Source organism: Primulina eburnea, chromosome 15, assembly GCF_022965805.1.
Source record: "Primulina eburnea isolate SZY01 chromosome 15, ASM2296580v1, whole genome shotgun sequence".
Lineage (NCBI taxonomy): Eukaryota > Viridiplantae > Streptophyta > Magnoliopsida > Lamiales > Gesneriaceae > Primulina > Primulina eburnea.
The window spans coordinates 35,557,751-35,575,325 of record NC_133115.1 but is presented as its reverse complement, the minus strand read 5'-3'; the positions used below and the strand labels follow the sequence as shown (position 1 = coordinate 35,575,325).

Here is a 17,575-nt window from a genome sequence, read left to right as displayed (position 1 = left end):
TGTTAGATTTGTTGGCCCTTCGTGATGTTGGTATATTGTGTGAGAAGATCTATTGTGAAAATATGAAAAAAAAAAACAAAAAAAACAAAAAAAACACCCCTTTTATGATGTGTAGGAACAATTAGTTTTGTACTGATGATATATCTGGCGCAATTTATACAAATAAACATTTGACGATCCCCACTTTGTATAGTTTGCAAATTTATTTGTTTCTGCATATGATATAATAATTTCTTTATTAAAAAAACATGCACGCACCACTGTATAAAATAACATGGTGATTATATATGACAACGTTCTTGAACATGAGTTTTGCTCTTTAACTAAAATTTTGAGCTTCATGAACGAAGTGTTGGAAGAGTTTAATCATCAATGCTAATTATATGTCTCTCTGCACTAAGAAAAGAAGAAGCTAGTAAGTAATTCTGGGGTGTTTGTTGTAATATGCCAAATACAAGTGCCAAATGTGCAATAATGTAAATTTTTTTAATCACTTGAGTGATTTATTATAATTGGGTCGAATTTGGGTCGATATAAAATGGGACATAAGTATGGACAGTAGCCCAAGCTTTTTGGTATAGTCATGTTAAAAAAACAAAGGTCATCAAACAATGAGTTGGTTAGGACAGAGACTTTGGTGAAGGGTGCGATTGTTCAAGTGGATGCTGCACCATTTAAGCAGACATGGGTCGCAAAAAGAAGACTGCTTTGAAGAAGGATGGAGAGATACATGAGCTTTTTTTTTTATATCTTTGAAAACATGGCCTATTTTTCTTTGTCTATGGTCTTTGATTCAGAGTTTAAAAGTATTTTATACAGCATTTCTTGTCATATCTTGATTAACTGTCATGAAAATAAATGATGTCTTTGTAAATGAAGTTGTACGTTTTTATGGTTTTTATAGCTTGTGGCTTTAAGAAACTGACGCCACTGCTGCTGAAGAGGTAAGAAAAGCAACCATGTTCAGAGAAACGTTGTAAAGAACTTCAGGAAGAATTCAGCACTTTGGCCGCATATTTTCCATCTACTCTTTTGGCCAAAATACATGATTCATGTAGTCTACTAATTTCCATGTACGTTTACACTGTTATACGCACATCAACTCACTGACTATTGCTATAGTACAGTTCTTCTTTTTTTTTTTAAGTAAATGTATTGGTTTTAATGTGCATCAATTTGTTCTATCTTTTTTAGTAGGTATATTTTAATTTGGAAGGCAAGGAATTGGAGTTTTACATGAAGAAAATCCAGAAAAAGAAAGGAAACGGTGCAGGTGGTGCTTAACCTCTCTGTATCAAGTCCGCAAAATTTTTCAATCGAATATCACTTTTATTTTATCTATTTGTTATGCCTTTTGCGATTTTATTAACATTTAACAAAGATTTACTTGTGTTCTTGAGAGTTGATCAACAATTTTGTTGTCGTACCGACGATTCTTGATGAGAATTTTGTTTGGTTTTCTTGTTTTTGGTGGCTGTTATTTTAGCTGAGGTTATGTTGGTCTGTTTTATCAACAGCTACAACAATTGAGATCTTAGTATATACATTGGGACCGGGCTATGATTTAAATTACACTTGGTGCGTACGTGCCTGGAATAAAATATCTATCTTATATTCTTATTAACTCCATGAATGTTTTTATTCAATTCAAAATAATTCGAAAAAACCAGCTAACAATCACCTGAATTTGGATGATAAACGTAATAAATAAGTGGAAATAGAAAACCGTATCACTAATTAATTATACTGCAATGGGTTTGAACAATTCCCCCGAGCAAGTAATTGGTGTTGTTGGCTGAAGTTCTTCAATTTCTTTAATGACTTGAGCTTTGTCTGATTCAAACATCTCATCCTCTGCATAACAAATTAAACACTTCTTTAAAACACCATAGGAGATCAGCATACAAAGTGTAATATTAGCGGATGTATAGTAGGAAAGATTTACCAAATCCTACATCTGATCCACATAATTACTTGCCACCATAATAATTTAAAAAAAAAAACAGAAGTGATTCATAACCTTTTTCAATGGCGAATCCATCGAAGAAGCGTAGAAGTTTACTTCTGTTTGCGCATAGAATGTTGATAATAGTCAGCGGGTTTGCACTGGTTAGCCACGAAAAGCTGCAAGATGCCGGAGTACTGATGAGTTAGAACTTTAAAATGATCGGAATTAATGCCAAGTTTTATATAATTTTGGCAACTGATTTCATGTTTTTGATGTGAATACCTTGAAAACATGGAAGGCATCAATCTGTATGTTCTTCTGTGATTCCTGCAACATCAAGTTCTCGCTTATTCACATAATATATTGTATTTTAGTCTGCTAGTAAGTGATCCAGAAATGCTTTTACCCTCAAAAGATTCATTTGGACTCTCAGGTTATCTTTAGAGCTGACATAACGTATCATCACGTTAGAGTTCGAACGATCCAGCAGAATATCTCCCAATAGCTGAAAAAAAAATGTACTGGAAAATCATCATCATGAATTCAGACGAAATCGTGCATAAACATTAGATATCCAAAGATTTGTACCTTGATAGCATATCTTCTTGTCATGTAATTTGTGGATTCCAGCAACTTAGAATTGAATTCAACGAAAAACTGCAGGAATACGCAGAATGAAAAGTCTTTTAAAATAATAATAATGTATTTTTATGTTGCAGGCGGAGGAAAGAACGTACCCAGCGGTAGTTTATGGTAAGAAATTCTGAAACGGTGGACTTATGCCTTGTAAGAAGCTCCTGTAATATATTGCAGAAACCATACGTGTAGCTAGTTATTAGACATCTTCTTCTTAAAGATTCATAAATCTAGGACTTTAACGATGCACATACAACTACCTTAAAGGTTGCTGCGGCATCTGAAGCAACATCGAAATTTGGTAGTTGCACGTAGTCGAAAAACTTCTTCAAATGCTCAGATTTTAAAACGTATCTGCAGGGATGATACAAATCAAGAGTTTCTTGCAAAGATTAAAGATTCATGCTGGAGGTGTTACCTGGCGACGACTTGATGTCGTATTGACTCCCTCAACATTCCTCCAAAATGCAAGGCATTTACAGGATCGCCATAACTGTATGGAAAATGGAAAGGGAATTAATCATTAATGTGCGACTATTAAGAACAAAAAACGTTGCTCAAATATCTGTAATTATGAATGAAAAATCATTGCCAAATCAAGGGTAGCTCACCCAGTTATCAGCTGATCCATAAGATCGAGATTGGCTTCCAAGTATTCAGAAGCAATCAACCGTGACTGAACCGGTTGTCTCTGCAAATTTGCGACGATTTGAGTCACATCTTTGCGTGTCTATGAAAAGAATGAAACCCCGATAAGTTCAAGAACCAAAATGATAATAGTAACATGTTAATCTGCATTGCTTAACGAGTAACAGAATAAATAATATGCAAAAAAGAAAAAAGAAAAACACAGAATAAATTATATTCTGTGTAGTTTGCGTACCTCAAAGTTCAATTTTGGGAGAGTCTGAATGAGGAGACGAAGGGTATCTTCGTGGAAGAACTCTTGAGTCAATTGGGCACAGGCTTCTGCGACGGGTTCAGAATCATCAATACCGTACAGAATTGACTTCAGCTCCCTGATAAGAGAATCTAATTGCTCCAACTGAAATCAGAAGTCCTTACTGAATCAAAAGGCTAGTATATCAATACTCCTTAGTATCAAATTCAAAGATAATATAATCAAATGATCCAGAGAAATTATTGTAGGAAAAGATAATCCACCGCTCAGTTCGACTCCATCATCCGAAATGGATGGATCTTTTTTGGCATTCTCATATCTTTAGCTTTTGTTACGACAAAAACGATTTGGCAGATCTCATACTACTAACCACCCCTCCAATGTGAAAATATAAGAAGAGAAACTATACAGTAAAAAGAACAAGATAGCAATCCCATGCACGCGTTAAAAAGGCACCAGCGGATCAAGCATTAATCATCATTCATCACTCAGTGCCAAAAAATAACAATATATTATGAATATGGAAAAAGGGATAAATAAATGAACAACCTTTTCATCTCGTTTAGGCTTGCCGGCTGTATCGGTGGCAGAATCAAGATACAAAAGCAAAGACCTGGTGTTACGCACGACATCGACAGGAGTCCGAGGTTTCTTGGATTTGAACAGATTCTTCATGGAAGCGCTGCGCAGAATCTTGGGAACAAGCTTCTTAAAATTCAAAGAAGAACCCGACCTCTTCATCGGCTTGCCATCTTTCTTCCTCTCCTTGTTCGCAGCAACAGAAATCTCTTTCCCCTGGGAAAGGGAATGAGATTCTGCCGGCATGGTCGCTTTTATAAAGGACCCGTCAAGGTTAATGGATGATGATAGAGTCTCATGTGCTGTTCTGTCTCGAGATTGAAAAAGATGAAAGCAAATGGAATGGAATTAATGGATTCAGTTTTGGTACACGACCGGGTTTGTGGCTGGTATTATTACATTGCATGGGATCGTTATTAATGAGCGACGCCATATACTGATTATGCGGTTGGGTTTTGTGCAACTCAGACTTCTTAATTATGGGAACTCCGAATTCATAGGAATCGTGGGAAATTCTTAGGTTGTTATGATAAATGCATTAACGTGTACTTAAATTTGTCTGATTTATTGATAAGACTGCAGTTTCCTAAATCCTTGGACGTCGTATTGTTTTGTACTTTGTACGGTTTTTCGCTTGTCCCCCTTAAAACCAGGTCAAAGCGGTTTCGGAAATTGTGCTTTTTAACCAAAAGAGTCGTACAATGATTAGTTTTAAAATCCAAATAAAGGGAGTCAAAGCTATTAGCTACTCTAGGGTATATTACTATGTTTTAGGAACGTTATCAAGGTAAAAACTTGTGTAAGACGGTCTCAAAGTCGTATTTTATGATATATATATCTTTTATTTGGGTCATCTATTAAAAAATATTACTTTTTATGTTTTTTATTGTGAATATCGGTAGGGTTGATCCGTTTATAGATAAAGATTCGTGAGACCGTCTCATAAGAGACATACTCCATTATCAATATTAATTCATACGTTGAGATATAAATCTTTGGATACACGATTGAGATAAGAGTATCATATAGATATAAAACCTAAACTCAACGATTTTTTTTATATATAAAAAGAGAAACTCAAATTTAGTATTTGACAGAAATAATTACTACAACATACAATATTTTGCAAGAAAATTTACTATAAATAAAATTATATTTTATATTTAAAAATTAATATATATGCATTCGTATGAAGATGATCAACATTTTGAATAACTGTATTTGATCAATTTTCTTCCAAGAATACACAATGAAACCATGTGATTCGTACACTTTCAATATTTTGATGTCTTTTCATAATTTTAACTATATTTTATCAAAATCTTTATTTTTTAAGCCAAATAATTAGAATATTCTTCGCAAATTTCAAGTGACTTCCACAATCAAAGAGTCAATTGTGGATACATGTTATAACTTACATAATGAAAAATATTAGCTAATTTTTATTCGGAAGAAATGACACAAAATGGCTACAGAATCAATGGCCAAAACCAGAAGAGGATTTAGAACTCCAATATCTGGCTTTCTCAAATCCATTGGTATAATTCTCAAAATCTTCAATAGCTTCGTCAATTTGTTCTTGAGTATTCATCACAAATGGTCCATATTGCACAACTGGCTCTTCCAATGGCTCACCTCCAACCAAAATAAACCTAAGGGATCTTGTGGATTTGTTCCATGCATCCAAGCCATCACCTGAGCCTAGAAGAACAAGGTTATGGGCCGACACGGGCGAAGATCGTGAACTTCCGAATACACCATCACCCTCCAAAACATACACAAATGCATTCCAAGAATAAGGTATGGGTTGTCTGATTCGAGCCCCGGGATTGAGGGTGAAATCCAGATACATTGTAGGGGTCACAGTGTATATTGGAGACTGGACTCCTAATGCCTCTCCGGCTATAACTCGGACCATGACACCATCTTTTGTGGCTTCAGAAACATCCTCTTTGCTCAGTTCTTGGTAACGTGGCTCAGTCCTGATGATCACCCAAAAAAACCCACAAAAATAATATGAAGAAAACAACGATTGGACGGCTTTTTGGAAATTGGATGACTTTTTGGAATTATTTTTCAAATCCCACTCGTACATAAAGGTCAACCTTTGAGTATACTTTGTGAAAGTAAAGAGATGATCAGAATCTTATGATTTGCCAATCCGAGACAAAACAAAGAGGTGTCATTTTCAAGAACTTAAATTTATATTTATATGTATTTGAGTGGTTGTGCGATAATGGTGGAGTGGCTCACATTTTATACTTGGAAGGGAGATTAATCCACAACTGCAAACCCTTTTGAGTGCCCTCAGGCACAGGCATTTCTGAATGGACTATTCCTCTCCCTGCAGTCATCCATTGCAAGTCTCCAGCTTCTATTATCCCTTTATGTCCTTCAAAATCTTCATGTATCACCGCTCCCTGTCCACCCCATAAAAAGATACATTTTTTCTTCAACTTTATTGGAACCAACTATAATTAATATTTTATTTTGTTTTCTTGAAGCTGCACACAATCACATGATTCACATGATCTACTTGAGTACCAGTCATATGTACATTAATATATAAAATAGTAACACGAGAATAATGTAAGAAATTTCCTATGGGCGACCAAGAATTCAGGCTGTCCAAATGTTTAGAATTTCAGTAAAAGACTTATATTTTTTCAAAAAAATATTCGAACTTTTGATCTTCTGATCACCTATAGAAGGGAGAAGAGTGATGTAACTATTACCTGGAGCATGTAGGTGACAGTCTCGAATCCTGTCATAATGGTAAAAATACAAATGATCATTACTTATCATGAATTGACTCCGAACTCAAAATCTGTAAGATAGCATTTGTTTAAGATTGTAACGAAATGACATGTAATGAAACCTCTGTGTGGATGATCAGGGAATCCAGCTGGAGCAGTAACTGTAAGATCAAAGCCAACACATATATCAGACCAAGAACTAATGTTCAAGAATTTAACCTTATATGCAAGATAAGAGGGTCGACCTGAGAATTCATCCAGAACAAGAAAGGGGTCAAAATATTTCAGCTCAGACCTGAGAAAAATTAAGAAACAGAAACAAATCTTATTTCTGGAAAAATCCCACATAAATTCTTTGAATCTTTTTCCTCAAAATCAAGCAACTCTTGACCTTCCGATGCTTCTTCTCACAGTAGCCCCGACGCCTTCTTGTTGAGGTCTGGCGTGGAGTTTTCTGAGGAGTGGCCGAGGCTGTCTCACAACATTGGACATTTCCGAAAAATCTTGTGTTTGTATAACAGAGTTAATTTTGGGACTTTATGAATTCTTGCATATGCTCTGTTTCTAGTTTATATAGCGGAGATCTGAGCTAACTTGAAGTCCTTTTGAGAGTCTAAGGTTCTCGGTTGGTCCCACGTGCGAGGTTCCTTTAGATCCAGGGACTCGACCACCACCTTTTGGCTACTTCAGCATCAGCCTGACGCCATTCTGATATCAGTTATCCATTTCATCCTCTTTTTTTTTACTTATTTAACCAAACAGAAAACCTTTTTTAGGGCCACCACAGCATTGATTTCATGGGACAACCTCAATCTTAGGTTAGGTAGTAAAAAATATGAAAAATTATTTCTCGGGTGGTTAGGATTAGTATGTGTACGTGTTTGTTTTGGGAATGTAGAACTCTCCCGTTCCATTGAAATGCAAACCAACCAACAATTACGATCAGTCACAGAGTTTTGTCCAAATCAAATTCACTTAATGTGACTGGGACATCATCAACAAGCATTGATTCAAAGACAACGTGGAGAAAAGAAGCTTCGCATGACGTCATTATTACAAAAGCATGAGGGAAATTGAATTTTATTTTTATTCATTGTTTTCGAGTAGTTGAAGATCATCAGTGTCAACTACACTTGCATGATATTAGAGGCGCACCACCCAACTGATTTGAAGACGCGGCCACCGAAAATAATGCTCCCTCTCTCCATAAATTATAAGTAGGTTTTTTGTTAGACGGTCTCACGAATCTTTATCTGTGAGACGAGTCAATCTTACTGATATTTACAATAAAAAATAATACTCTTAGCATAAAAAGTAATATTTTTTCAATGATGACCCAAACAAAATATCTATCTCACAAAATACGATCTGTGAGACCGTCTCACACAAGTTTTTGTCCTAAATTATATAGGTTTCTATTTCTTTCACAGTTGTCTCAAATATATAATTCATATTGTAGCAATTATATTATCTTTTTTTTTACGTATATATCCCAACGTACAACTATATTTCGAATAAATTAAAATATTTGTTTGTATACTTTTATTTTTTAATTATGTAATGTTCTAATATGTATAAATTAATTAATTAGGACTTTTATACACGACAAACAAATTTGCTTCACGCGTTAAATTTGTAAAGTTTAATGGGGATTTGAAATTCAGGTTTGACTTGTCCCAACGCCATTAAAGCTGTAAAAGAAATTTCTTGAAAATATAATAGCCAATTTCAATCTACGATTTAAGATATTGTTTATTTAATTATCAATATATTTTTAAAATAAGGTTTTTTTTTTGTATTTAGCGACAATATATTATACATGTCGTGATTTATAATTAACTCCAATATTAATTTTGTATTTGAGCCAAATTTTAGATTAAATAAAAATGTTTAATCAACCAACGTTTCATAAATAATAAATTATTTAAATGTAGAATGAGGAGCAACACACGTTAAATATGGAAAGTTAAGTGGGAATGCAAATGCGGGTTAGACTTTTTTTGATTGGAGATTGCATCAATCTTTCGTAATACATATATCATCATTCATCATGCTATATGCACCCGTTAATATTATCATTTTTTGGCAAAAATTTGTGTGTGACGGTTACACGAGACGTATTTTGTGAGACATATATCTTATTTGGGTCATTCATGAAAAATTATTATTTTTATACTGATAATATTATTTTTTATGTTATGCATAGTTAATTAAAATTATGTAAGATTTAATCTTTTAATTAGCGTAAAACTGTGTTATAAATTAAGATATTTTAAAATATATGTATTATATTACTTAGATTCAGTCCAAGCGCAACTAATTTACATGGTAGAGATTTTGTCCTTATTCCAAATATTATAACTATCTGCCTTGTTTCCAATTCTATTCTCTCATTTATGTTATCTTTAAATGCTTATCTTATAGCTAAGTGGTCTTATGATCTTATCCCCTATCAGATTGGTTGTATTTTGTGAGACAGATCTCTTATTTGGATCATCCATAAAAAATTATTATTTTTTATACTAAGAATATTATTTTTTATTATGAATATCGATAAGGTTGACCCGTCTCACAGATAAAAATTCGTAAAATTATCTCATAAAAACTTACAATATAAATTTTATACTAAATAAACCGTGTTAATAGAAAAAGTGCATGTGCAAAATATTATAATACTGCCAACTCGTAATCAATTAGTAAAAATACTTTATTATTTAAATAAATTGTTGAAAGTAATTCTGCCTTTAATTGATAAACTCAACATGATTGATCCTTAAGCTGTAGCTGCCTTCACTTTCTCGATCAAATCCGCCGCATCTTGGACGGTGGCGATGTTCTCTGCTCCACTTTCTCCGATCGAAACACAGAATTGCTCCTCAAGGGCCATCATGATCTCCACCGTGTCCAATGAATCCGCACCCAGATCGATGAATTTCGTGTCCGGCGTCACCGTCCCTTCCTCCACCTGCAGTTGCTTTGCGATCGTGCTCTGAACGATCTTCAGAGTCTCGGGTTGCGCGACGGCGCATGATATCCTAAATTTTTTGAGACAACCATTTGAATCAATAGTTAACGGGGTTTGGTTAATTTTAGGCACGAGCCTCATCCCTATAGCTCTTGGAATGCTGTGAAAAGTGGTGATGGTGGGTTTGGGTGTGGCGGCAGGACGGCGTAGGTTGGCGGCGGCGAAGGGTGGAGCTGGCAGAGTTGACGCTAGTGAAGCCATTGCTTAATAAATGCTGGGAATATGAAACGACGGGTACTGAAAAAATATTGCTTGAAAATAAATTTCAAGATGCATGTATATAAAGGGATTGAATTGGGAAGATTAAGAAGAAATGGAGATGAGAACAATGGCCATTTGTCTTCTACCTTGTGCTCGTTGATAATGACAATGAAAATTCACTTTGATTTGTTCGTCTACCTAGATTTAAAACACGAAATAATAATAAAAACTATACAATACCAGAATGATCACATATATGTATCATGCGACAATTGCTGTAGTTAAATATATGGTAACATGACAGTCGCATCAAACATGTAGGACAAGAGCAGCAAGAATCGCAACACTGGCGCGGTACGTGCTAGCAACGATCGTAGGCTCCCCCCCATTTGCATCAGTTGGCCTTGCCGCCGTTGACCCCGTTCCATTGAACACAATTTGTGGCCCCAACCTGACAGGTGGTAGAGGAGGCTGAACCACATCACTATCATTCAGAATCGGGTTCCGGGACTCAGGCGGAAGCAAAGACGTCATCAACTTGATAAGCCCACCAGGCAGAACAGGGGTCATGTAAATGGGCACGTTTTTATATCCCAAACATCTGTTGGCTGCGTATATAATAAAAGCAAAAATATTTGATTTTTACTAAAATAGTAAAAACATAACTCAAATATGCGAGAGGCATTTACCAGTGTACTTACTTCGGTATCTAGCAGCTGTTGCAGGGAAGTCTGTGATGACACCATTAATTCCCTTAGAGAAGACATGGGAGTTAATCTCCACATATGCATCCGAGAAGTAGTCCCATGCTTGGGACACATACTCGTTCTGGAACAATTGCACGTAAACCAGGAGATTAAAGGCCTGAAGTTTTTCAACCACAGTTGTATTACCTGTGAGAAAGCCTTTGTTTGAAGGAAAGACTGATTTTTTGGAGACAACTACTGAGCTCGCAAATGTTTTTATTTTTGAAATAGTCGAGTTGAAGATATCACTGATGTCCTCATCTACAAGGTACACGAGCTCATAACTGGTGTTTGTTTTAAATTTCAACAGCACCGCACTATCACTAGATTTTATCATAATCTTCTTGGAGGTTTCTTTGTTGTAACCCGCTTTGCTCAAAGCATCCATAACCGAATCGACTACTCCCAGTCCTTGTTTCTCAGCTAGGTAGGCAGCATTCTGCAAAATTCAGTAGTTATATCAAGAAATAAATTATACATTTAAAAGATTCAGTTGAACTTGTGACAAGTAGACGCGCCTCTATACTTATCAAGATTCCAGAGACCGACGGAGTATTATTTGCAAACGCCAAAAAATCAGACAGCTGCATCAAGTTCCCATCATTTCTGGTTTTTGGATTTCTGACCAGTGAATATTCAGAGTATGGCTTGGATATAGCAGCTGCAATGATATCAAAACGCATGTAATCAAAAATACAAGGAAATTTATTTTAAAACATTCAGGTTTCGAATTTCATTTACGTTTCAGTGCCTGAATTTCTCTCCATGTGAGATCGTAGGCAAATATTCCATTGTCAATATTAAGCTCAGGATTACTTGCTGTCCAGCTCTTGAATCTCGATCCAGCAACATCTGTTCTATCTCTAAGGTTGATGGAACCTAAGCAAAATGGAACTCCATCATTCGTGATTTGGACTGGACAGTCAAGAACGTCTACGCCATCTGACACAGCTTTGCTATATGCCTTGTCTGTACAGCCAGGATAGTCCCCGCTTGCTCCCTCAGATGAAATAATCAAAAAATTTACTGGATGATGGGAGAAGAAAAGAATCATGAGTGAAAAGAAACAGAACGATATCAAGTTTCTATAACTATAATAACCTACCTTGCTTCTGTTCGTTCTTGCCCACGTGTGAAAAGCAATCTGCGATAATGAAAATATCATTATAAGCAGGAAAGCGAACAAATATACAGAACTTGATGCACAATCTCCATGAAGAGATTAAAATGAAAGAGTCAAAAAGCCGAAGCTTACCAATGGTTGCAGATGGAGTTAATGGGAAATCAGATATTACTCCATCGACAGAAAATTTGTCGTTATCAATAAAAGAGAGATATTCAGCCACAGGATCATAGCTGTAATCATAGGGGAACGAGGCATCATCATTTGCAAAATCAGTTGCAAAAACTTCTAGGCCGACTTTATGGGCGTCGAGCACAAGAGAGGTGTGATTTTTCAGATAGAGATCTTTGTCTACAGGCCATATGTAAGATTTTGGAACAACAATTCCAACAGCAAATGTTCTGATAAATGTAAGGTTTTTCAGAAGTGAACCGTATGTTCGGTTGGTCGAAGGTTCCACGACATGAGCTTCTAGAAATCGAAATACGAGCTTTGTGTGGCCTGTCCTGAATCGTTCGACGATGCTTCTAAGGAAACCCACTTCAGGTGAGGACAAATAGTTAACTAGCAGACGTTCGGATACAGAAATAAAGAAACTCTTCATACTCAGATTATGTTGGCTAAAAAATTCATCGTACTGCATGAGCAATTTAAATGGAAAAAACACCCATTAGGACGAGACATATAATAGCAGAAAGGTTTTAATATATGACAAAAGATGAAAATACATACACCTGAATATTTAACCATAATCCTGGTGGTTTCACCAGTTTCACAACTTCATCCACGGTAAGGATTCGCGAAGAGCCATCAAACATTTGTGACCGAGAAAAAATCCTTTGTTTCACTGTCCCGAGCATTAAATATGGGTTTAATACTTAACAAATTTTAAATTTAACTCAGATGACCAAGAAATCAAACTCACAACTGACAGAGCCCGCTAATTCGTCAAGGGTGAAATCCAGAGAGAACCATCCTGTGACAGGGGCTCCATTCAGAGCATAGGTGCTCCGATTGTTTTTGTAAACATCTGCAATGTTAGAGGAATTATCGAGCCTAATGTCTGATATGCAAATTCCAGCTCCATCTTTTGTAAGCTGAACGTCGCACCATACATGTAGATTAGATAAGCCAGTCAGCGCTGCAAACTCGTACGCATTAAAACTGGAATCTGGAAATATCCCCGAAAATCCACCTCTAGCTATCACTAAAGGCGCACTTCCTACAAAACGAGGTTAAGATCAGCCGTATAATTTCCATACGTGTATACATACTTTTAAACTTGTGCCATTATACCGTTAATTGTTAGCCATTCTTTGCCTTTTCCTCTGGATCCCCGAGCAGAAGCCAACACCATGGACGTGCAAAGAAACAGAAGCGAAAACAAGATGAAGTTTGGTCGTAGCTTCCTCATTTCTTGCCCCGTAAATTGCAGTGTCCACTGCAAACTGCACAGCCCTCTGTTTTTCTTGGTTTTTTCTCTCCAGCAGATTATAAAAAACAATTCGGCAGTACTAAATCGTAAGTTCTGTAGCTCAGAAGAGAACAGGATGTTTCAGCTGAGGTTTGTGGTGTAGTTAGTGAAATACATTTGGCTTAATAAATTATATGTCAACACTTGGAAATGAATGCATGTTGTAAAAATGGAAAGGGCTTGTGTTTTGAATGGTTTACAGCTATTGATCTGGCTGAAGTGGCTTGTGTTGGACGTGAGTTTTCAGCTTAAACCACAGCAAAATATAGAAAAAGAGTGTTACTTTAGGTGTACCATATATTCCACCATATATACCTTTGAGATGTGACAAGGAAATTTTGCTTTTTCGATGGAACTATGTGTAAAGTTTTTTTAAAAAACATCAAGGTTAATCTAAAAGAGTTATCATTTGGTTCAAAGTTACAGTAACTTCAAGCATCCGAGCTTGTTTATTCCAAATAATATACTTCATTAGAGGTAGATGTGAATTTTACTACTAATCGTGTTTGTTTCTATATGATATTGACTTGTATATATATTTGACTAAGTTATAATTGCGAATGGCAGTGACCCAATGTTGTACGTGTTTCCGATAGTTAACAAAAATCCAAATTGGGATCACTGGCAAACACATAAATTAATCATAAATCCCTATTTTTAGTATGGCAAATTTCGAAAATAGAAAGACTATATGTTCCACAGCTAAGGTTTTCTTAAGGTCATAATACAAATAATTCCTTCTTTTAGAGTAGTGATTAATGATCATCTATGCATACAATGCACATAGATACGTTACATTATTATAATGTAAATTATAATTTTATGCATGATGAATTTTTGTGCGAAATATATTTATGATAAATTAAATTTTGCAATACATTTTATTTTTAAGTTTTCACTTTTTTATCTCACTTTATCATGAAAATAAGCATATGATGATAAAAAAAAATAGTATGTATTAAAACCAAGTATATTTATTTAATTATAAAATGGATTAATTATGTATTTCCGAGAAAAGTTTTCTAAAAAATTCATTTACATTAATCACTAAATGCATTTTAAGATATAATATAATTTCAATCAACTAGAATAGAATAATAATAATAATAATTCGCTCATAATCTGCGTTTACATCTGATCTCCAACTGTCAGCATATTTACAAAAGGCAGATTTAATATTAGTTTCACTCCATAATTAAAACACAATTAAACTGCTATCAGAAGAAGCTATTTAACCTTCCACGCAGCTTTGCATTACATATTTGAGACTGACATTATGTCAAACATCGGTGGTTAAAATCAACACCATGTATCTGCAAAACATAAAATAAACCATGGTAACTTGACTTTAAATTTCTTGCGCCGTCCAAGAAAATTATGGAATCTTTTCGATCAGCCAAGAAAATAGCATATTCCATTTCTACGCGAAAATAATGAATAGATGTGTATGATTTTTGTTTAGAGCATTGCTAATGATGCTATGGGAAAAACTTTTTGTGCATTCAGTGAAGGAACATGTTGCGAATGAGAAGTCTACTCGCTAATTGAGACAAAATCACAAAACATTGCATCAATTGGATGTTTAGGAAAACAAAATTCCTGGCATTTGCAACAAAAGATATAGAGAAGAGAGCAGAAGGGAGAACACGACCAAATGCGAATGATTATGCTTGAAAGAAGAAAAGAGGTATAACGAGGAATTAGTTAAAAAACGTGAAATGGATAGAGCAAATAGAGAGTTTATGGCATGCAACTATTTTTCCAGTTTTGCTATTGCTTTGCAGTTTTGCAGATAATAATCTAAAATTTTACAGCAATTAAGTGTGACAAATGCAATTAATACCTTTCAATTAGCAGTCAGTGTATCCATCATGATTTCTTGGATAAGTGAAGTCGAGACAATTTCTCGGGTATCCCCAGGGCTGAAATGCTTTCACATCCAAGAAGACCTTGTAATTTTGCATCACATGTGATCACTATCGCATTCGAAGGATCCTAAGAGTAAAATAACCATTTTTAAGAATAAAAGTGATAAGTACTTCTCTGTTGGTAATCCTGAACAAGAAGAATGGTGAGCAATTGTCAAAAGAAATCATGTGCCCAAAAAAAGTTGCCAGCTCATAGGATTCTAGTAGTTTGAACTTTGAAGGATGTGAAAAGGAAAGTGATGCATAACCTATCAAGACTCACAGAAACGTTAGCCACTCTCCAAAAACAGAAGATCACTCAAACAGTTATCCCCACTCATCATCCTTGATAAAGCATAAAATCATAGCCAACAAAAATGAAGGGATGCATTTTGTACTCTAGCACACTAAAACACTGTGAGTGCATCATAGTTTTAACTTCTTAGGAAAGCAGGGTACATAAGTTTCTGATAAATGAAGAAATTTACCCGAATAGTTATCCCTCTTTATAAATCGAGCTTTTGGGACATCATTGATAATCACTAATAACTAAATGTGAGCATCATTCTAAATTGCTTTCAATCACCATAACAAGAAAAAATAATAATGACAAATCCCATGATAAAACAAAAGAGAAACAAACAATATCACTTTATCTTGCTACATACTTCGAGTTGGTTAAGCTTTATGTACTCCCACATCTGCCTTAATACTTCTGCTTGTGACATTTCCCGCTCATCAGTTTCAAAGAAACTGGCAAGAGCTTCAGATATCAGCACAATAGGAACGGGGTCATCACTTTTACTCCCAGATTCCACATCAACCTTGAGTATCTTACTATATTGTGTTTTCTGTTCTGTAAGAGAAACAAAATCATATATTATCCCAATATTAAAGCCTCCAAAATGAAAACACAAAGCCAATTGACAATCAGATCCATACTTGTTGGCTCAAGCGGTATTATATGCTTAGCAAGTAATTTATTCATCTTGAACATGTCAGTACAATCCGTATCAAATACCAAACGGAGCTCGTCGTTGCAAATTATCTTTCTTTTGTTGTTGGGATCTTGAAGGGTGTGTTTCCTTATGTAAGCCCACAAATGTTTCACAATCTGTAAAATACTCCAGTTATAGGATGGGTAATATGGATTATGTTACGGAAATAACATAGGGCAGAAAGAAAACCTCAGTCCTTGGCAAGGTAGGTTGTCCAACAATGACTTGAAGCTCAGGAGAAACACCGCACAGTTTGTTCAAGCCACCTGGACCACCTCTTCTTTTTCGCACAACTGGAACGCTGCAAACACGTGATACATGTGAAGGACATAAATTTAAAGCTCTATGTAGTATTATGCTAAATGTACAGAAAAAACCCTAATTTTTTTTTGTGAATTCATCACGAAAAAAAAAAATTTAAAAACTTTAAAAAATCACCTTTCTTTGGCGGAGGTGTTGGCAGTTGGAACACTAGGTGTCTTCACCGACGGAGGTGGTGGAAGCTGAGAGGAAAGTGGCGGAGATGGGAGTGGCGAACCAAAACCGTAATCCACCGAGGACTGGTGAACGATGTCATTTGGGGAAAAGTGTGGAGACGAAACAGGATTAAATTTAGGGGTTTGGTGGAGGGAAAAACTGTCCTGCTGCTGGTTATGAGGTTGCGACTGCATTAGAAGGAAATGGTGGATCTGGCTACGAACGAAGTCGATTTTCTGACTCAAATCCACCCTCAATTTCGTCTCCAGCTGATGAACGACACCGTTTAGAGATGTGAAGGCGTTGACGTCACGGAGGAGGGACTTCAGCTCCTCCGCTATTTGCTGCTCCGTCACCGCCATTTCCGGCGGCGTTACTGCTGCTCCTGTCTCACTCATTAATTACCAATTCACCCCTCCGGCGCAGCTGCTCCCCTTTCTATACCCGAAAATATAACAGAAAATAACCGACTCTCCAGCACTTCTATGAAATGACGAAATCACCCTTCGCTAAGATCACAATTCTTACGGTTTACAAAAGCCAATGGAAGATTGACACGTCATGAAAGTCTGCGTGACAGAAATGCCCTTCTACCAGATTCAAAGTCAAATTATCCGTGATGAATTCACTCATGTATATCTCAAACGATTGTGACCCCAACTCCTTTTGTATATATGATTCTTTTAATTTTATTTTCTTTTATTTTTCATTCAACTTTTTTTTAATTTTTGTTGCATTTTTCATAGTTTTTTTTTTATTTTTCATTCAACTTGTTTTTAATTTTTTGTTAGCATTTTTCATAGA

The 17,575-nt window shown here is 35.6% G+C and overlaps 4 protein-coding genes and 1 pseudogene across 5 annotated transcripts; all 5 read right to left on the bottom strand.

The window, feature by feature from the left end:
• Positions 1-1,633: 1,633 nt before the first annotated feature.
• On the bottom strand, positions 1,634-4,458 carry LOC140814262 (putative MO25-like protein At5g47540; annotated as a pseudogene).
• Positions 4,459-5,483: 1,025 nt separating this feature from the next.
• Positions 5,484-7,379, bottom strand: LOC140814226 (pirin-like protein). Its single transcript, XM_073173144.1, has 6 exons — positions 7,212-7,379; positions 7,066-7,115; positions 6,943-6,981; positions 6,800-6,828; positions 6,318-6,484; positions 5,484-6,046 (listed from the first exon to the last, which is right to left on the bottom strand). Exons 1-6 carry the CDS (start codon positions 7,310-7,312, stop codon positions 5,542-5,544), a joined length of 891 nt encoding a protein of 296 aa, XP_073029245.1. The 5' UTR covers positions 7,313-7,379; the 3' UTR covers positions 5,484-5,541.
• A 2,214-nt stretch (positions 7,380-9,593) lies between these two features.
• On the bottom strand, positions 9,594-9,926 carry LOC140815692 (uncharacterized). The gene has a single exon (XM_073174759.1). The coding sequence runs from the start codon at positions 9,924-9,926 to the stop codon at positions 9,594-9,596; it is 333 nt and encodes a 110-aa protein (XP_073030860.1).
• Positions 9,927-10,139: 213 nt separating this feature from the next.
• LOC140814225 (glycerophosphodiester phosphodiesterase GDPDL3-like) lies at positions 10,140-14,053 on the bottom strand. The gene is made up of 9 exons (XM_073173143.1): positions 13,212-14,053; positions 12,841-13,137; positions 12,650-12,762; positions 12,048-12,552; positions 11,898-11,936; positions 11,534-11,818; positions 11,311-11,453; positions 10,748-11,231; positions 10,140-10,654 (listed from the first exon to the last, which is right to left on the bottom strand). Exons 1-9 carry the CDS (start codon positions 13,327-13,329, stop codon positions 10,356-10,358), a joined length of 2,283 nt encoding a protein of 760 aa, XP_073029244.1. The 5' UTR covers positions 13,330-14,053; the 3' UTR covers positions 10,140-10,355.
• A 402-nt stretch (positions 14,054-14,455) lies between these two features.
• Positions 14,456-17,287, bottom strand: LOC140815045 (uncharacterized). Of its 2 annotated transcripts, XM_073174150.1 has the most exons (6): positions 16,733-17,278; positions 16,484-16,595; positions 16,239-16,410; positions 15,965-16,152; positions 15,233-15,384; positions 14,456-14,702 (listed from the first exon to the last, which is right to left on the bottom strand). In XM_073174150.1, exons 1-5 carry the CDS (start codon positions 17,167-17,169, stop codon positions 15,259-15,261), a joined length of 1,035 nt encoding a protein of 344 aa, XP_073030251.1. In that variant the 5' UTR covers positions 17,170-17,278; the 3' UTR covers positions 14,456-14,702; positions 15,233-15,258. The 2 variants fall into 2 exon arrangements, with proteins under 2 accessions (XP_073030251.1, XP_073030252.1); XM_073174151.1 differs by lacking the exon at positions 14,456-14,702 and having other exon boundaries at positions 15,233-15,444; positions 16,733-17,287.
• Positions 17,288-17,575: the final 288 nt, after the last annotated feature.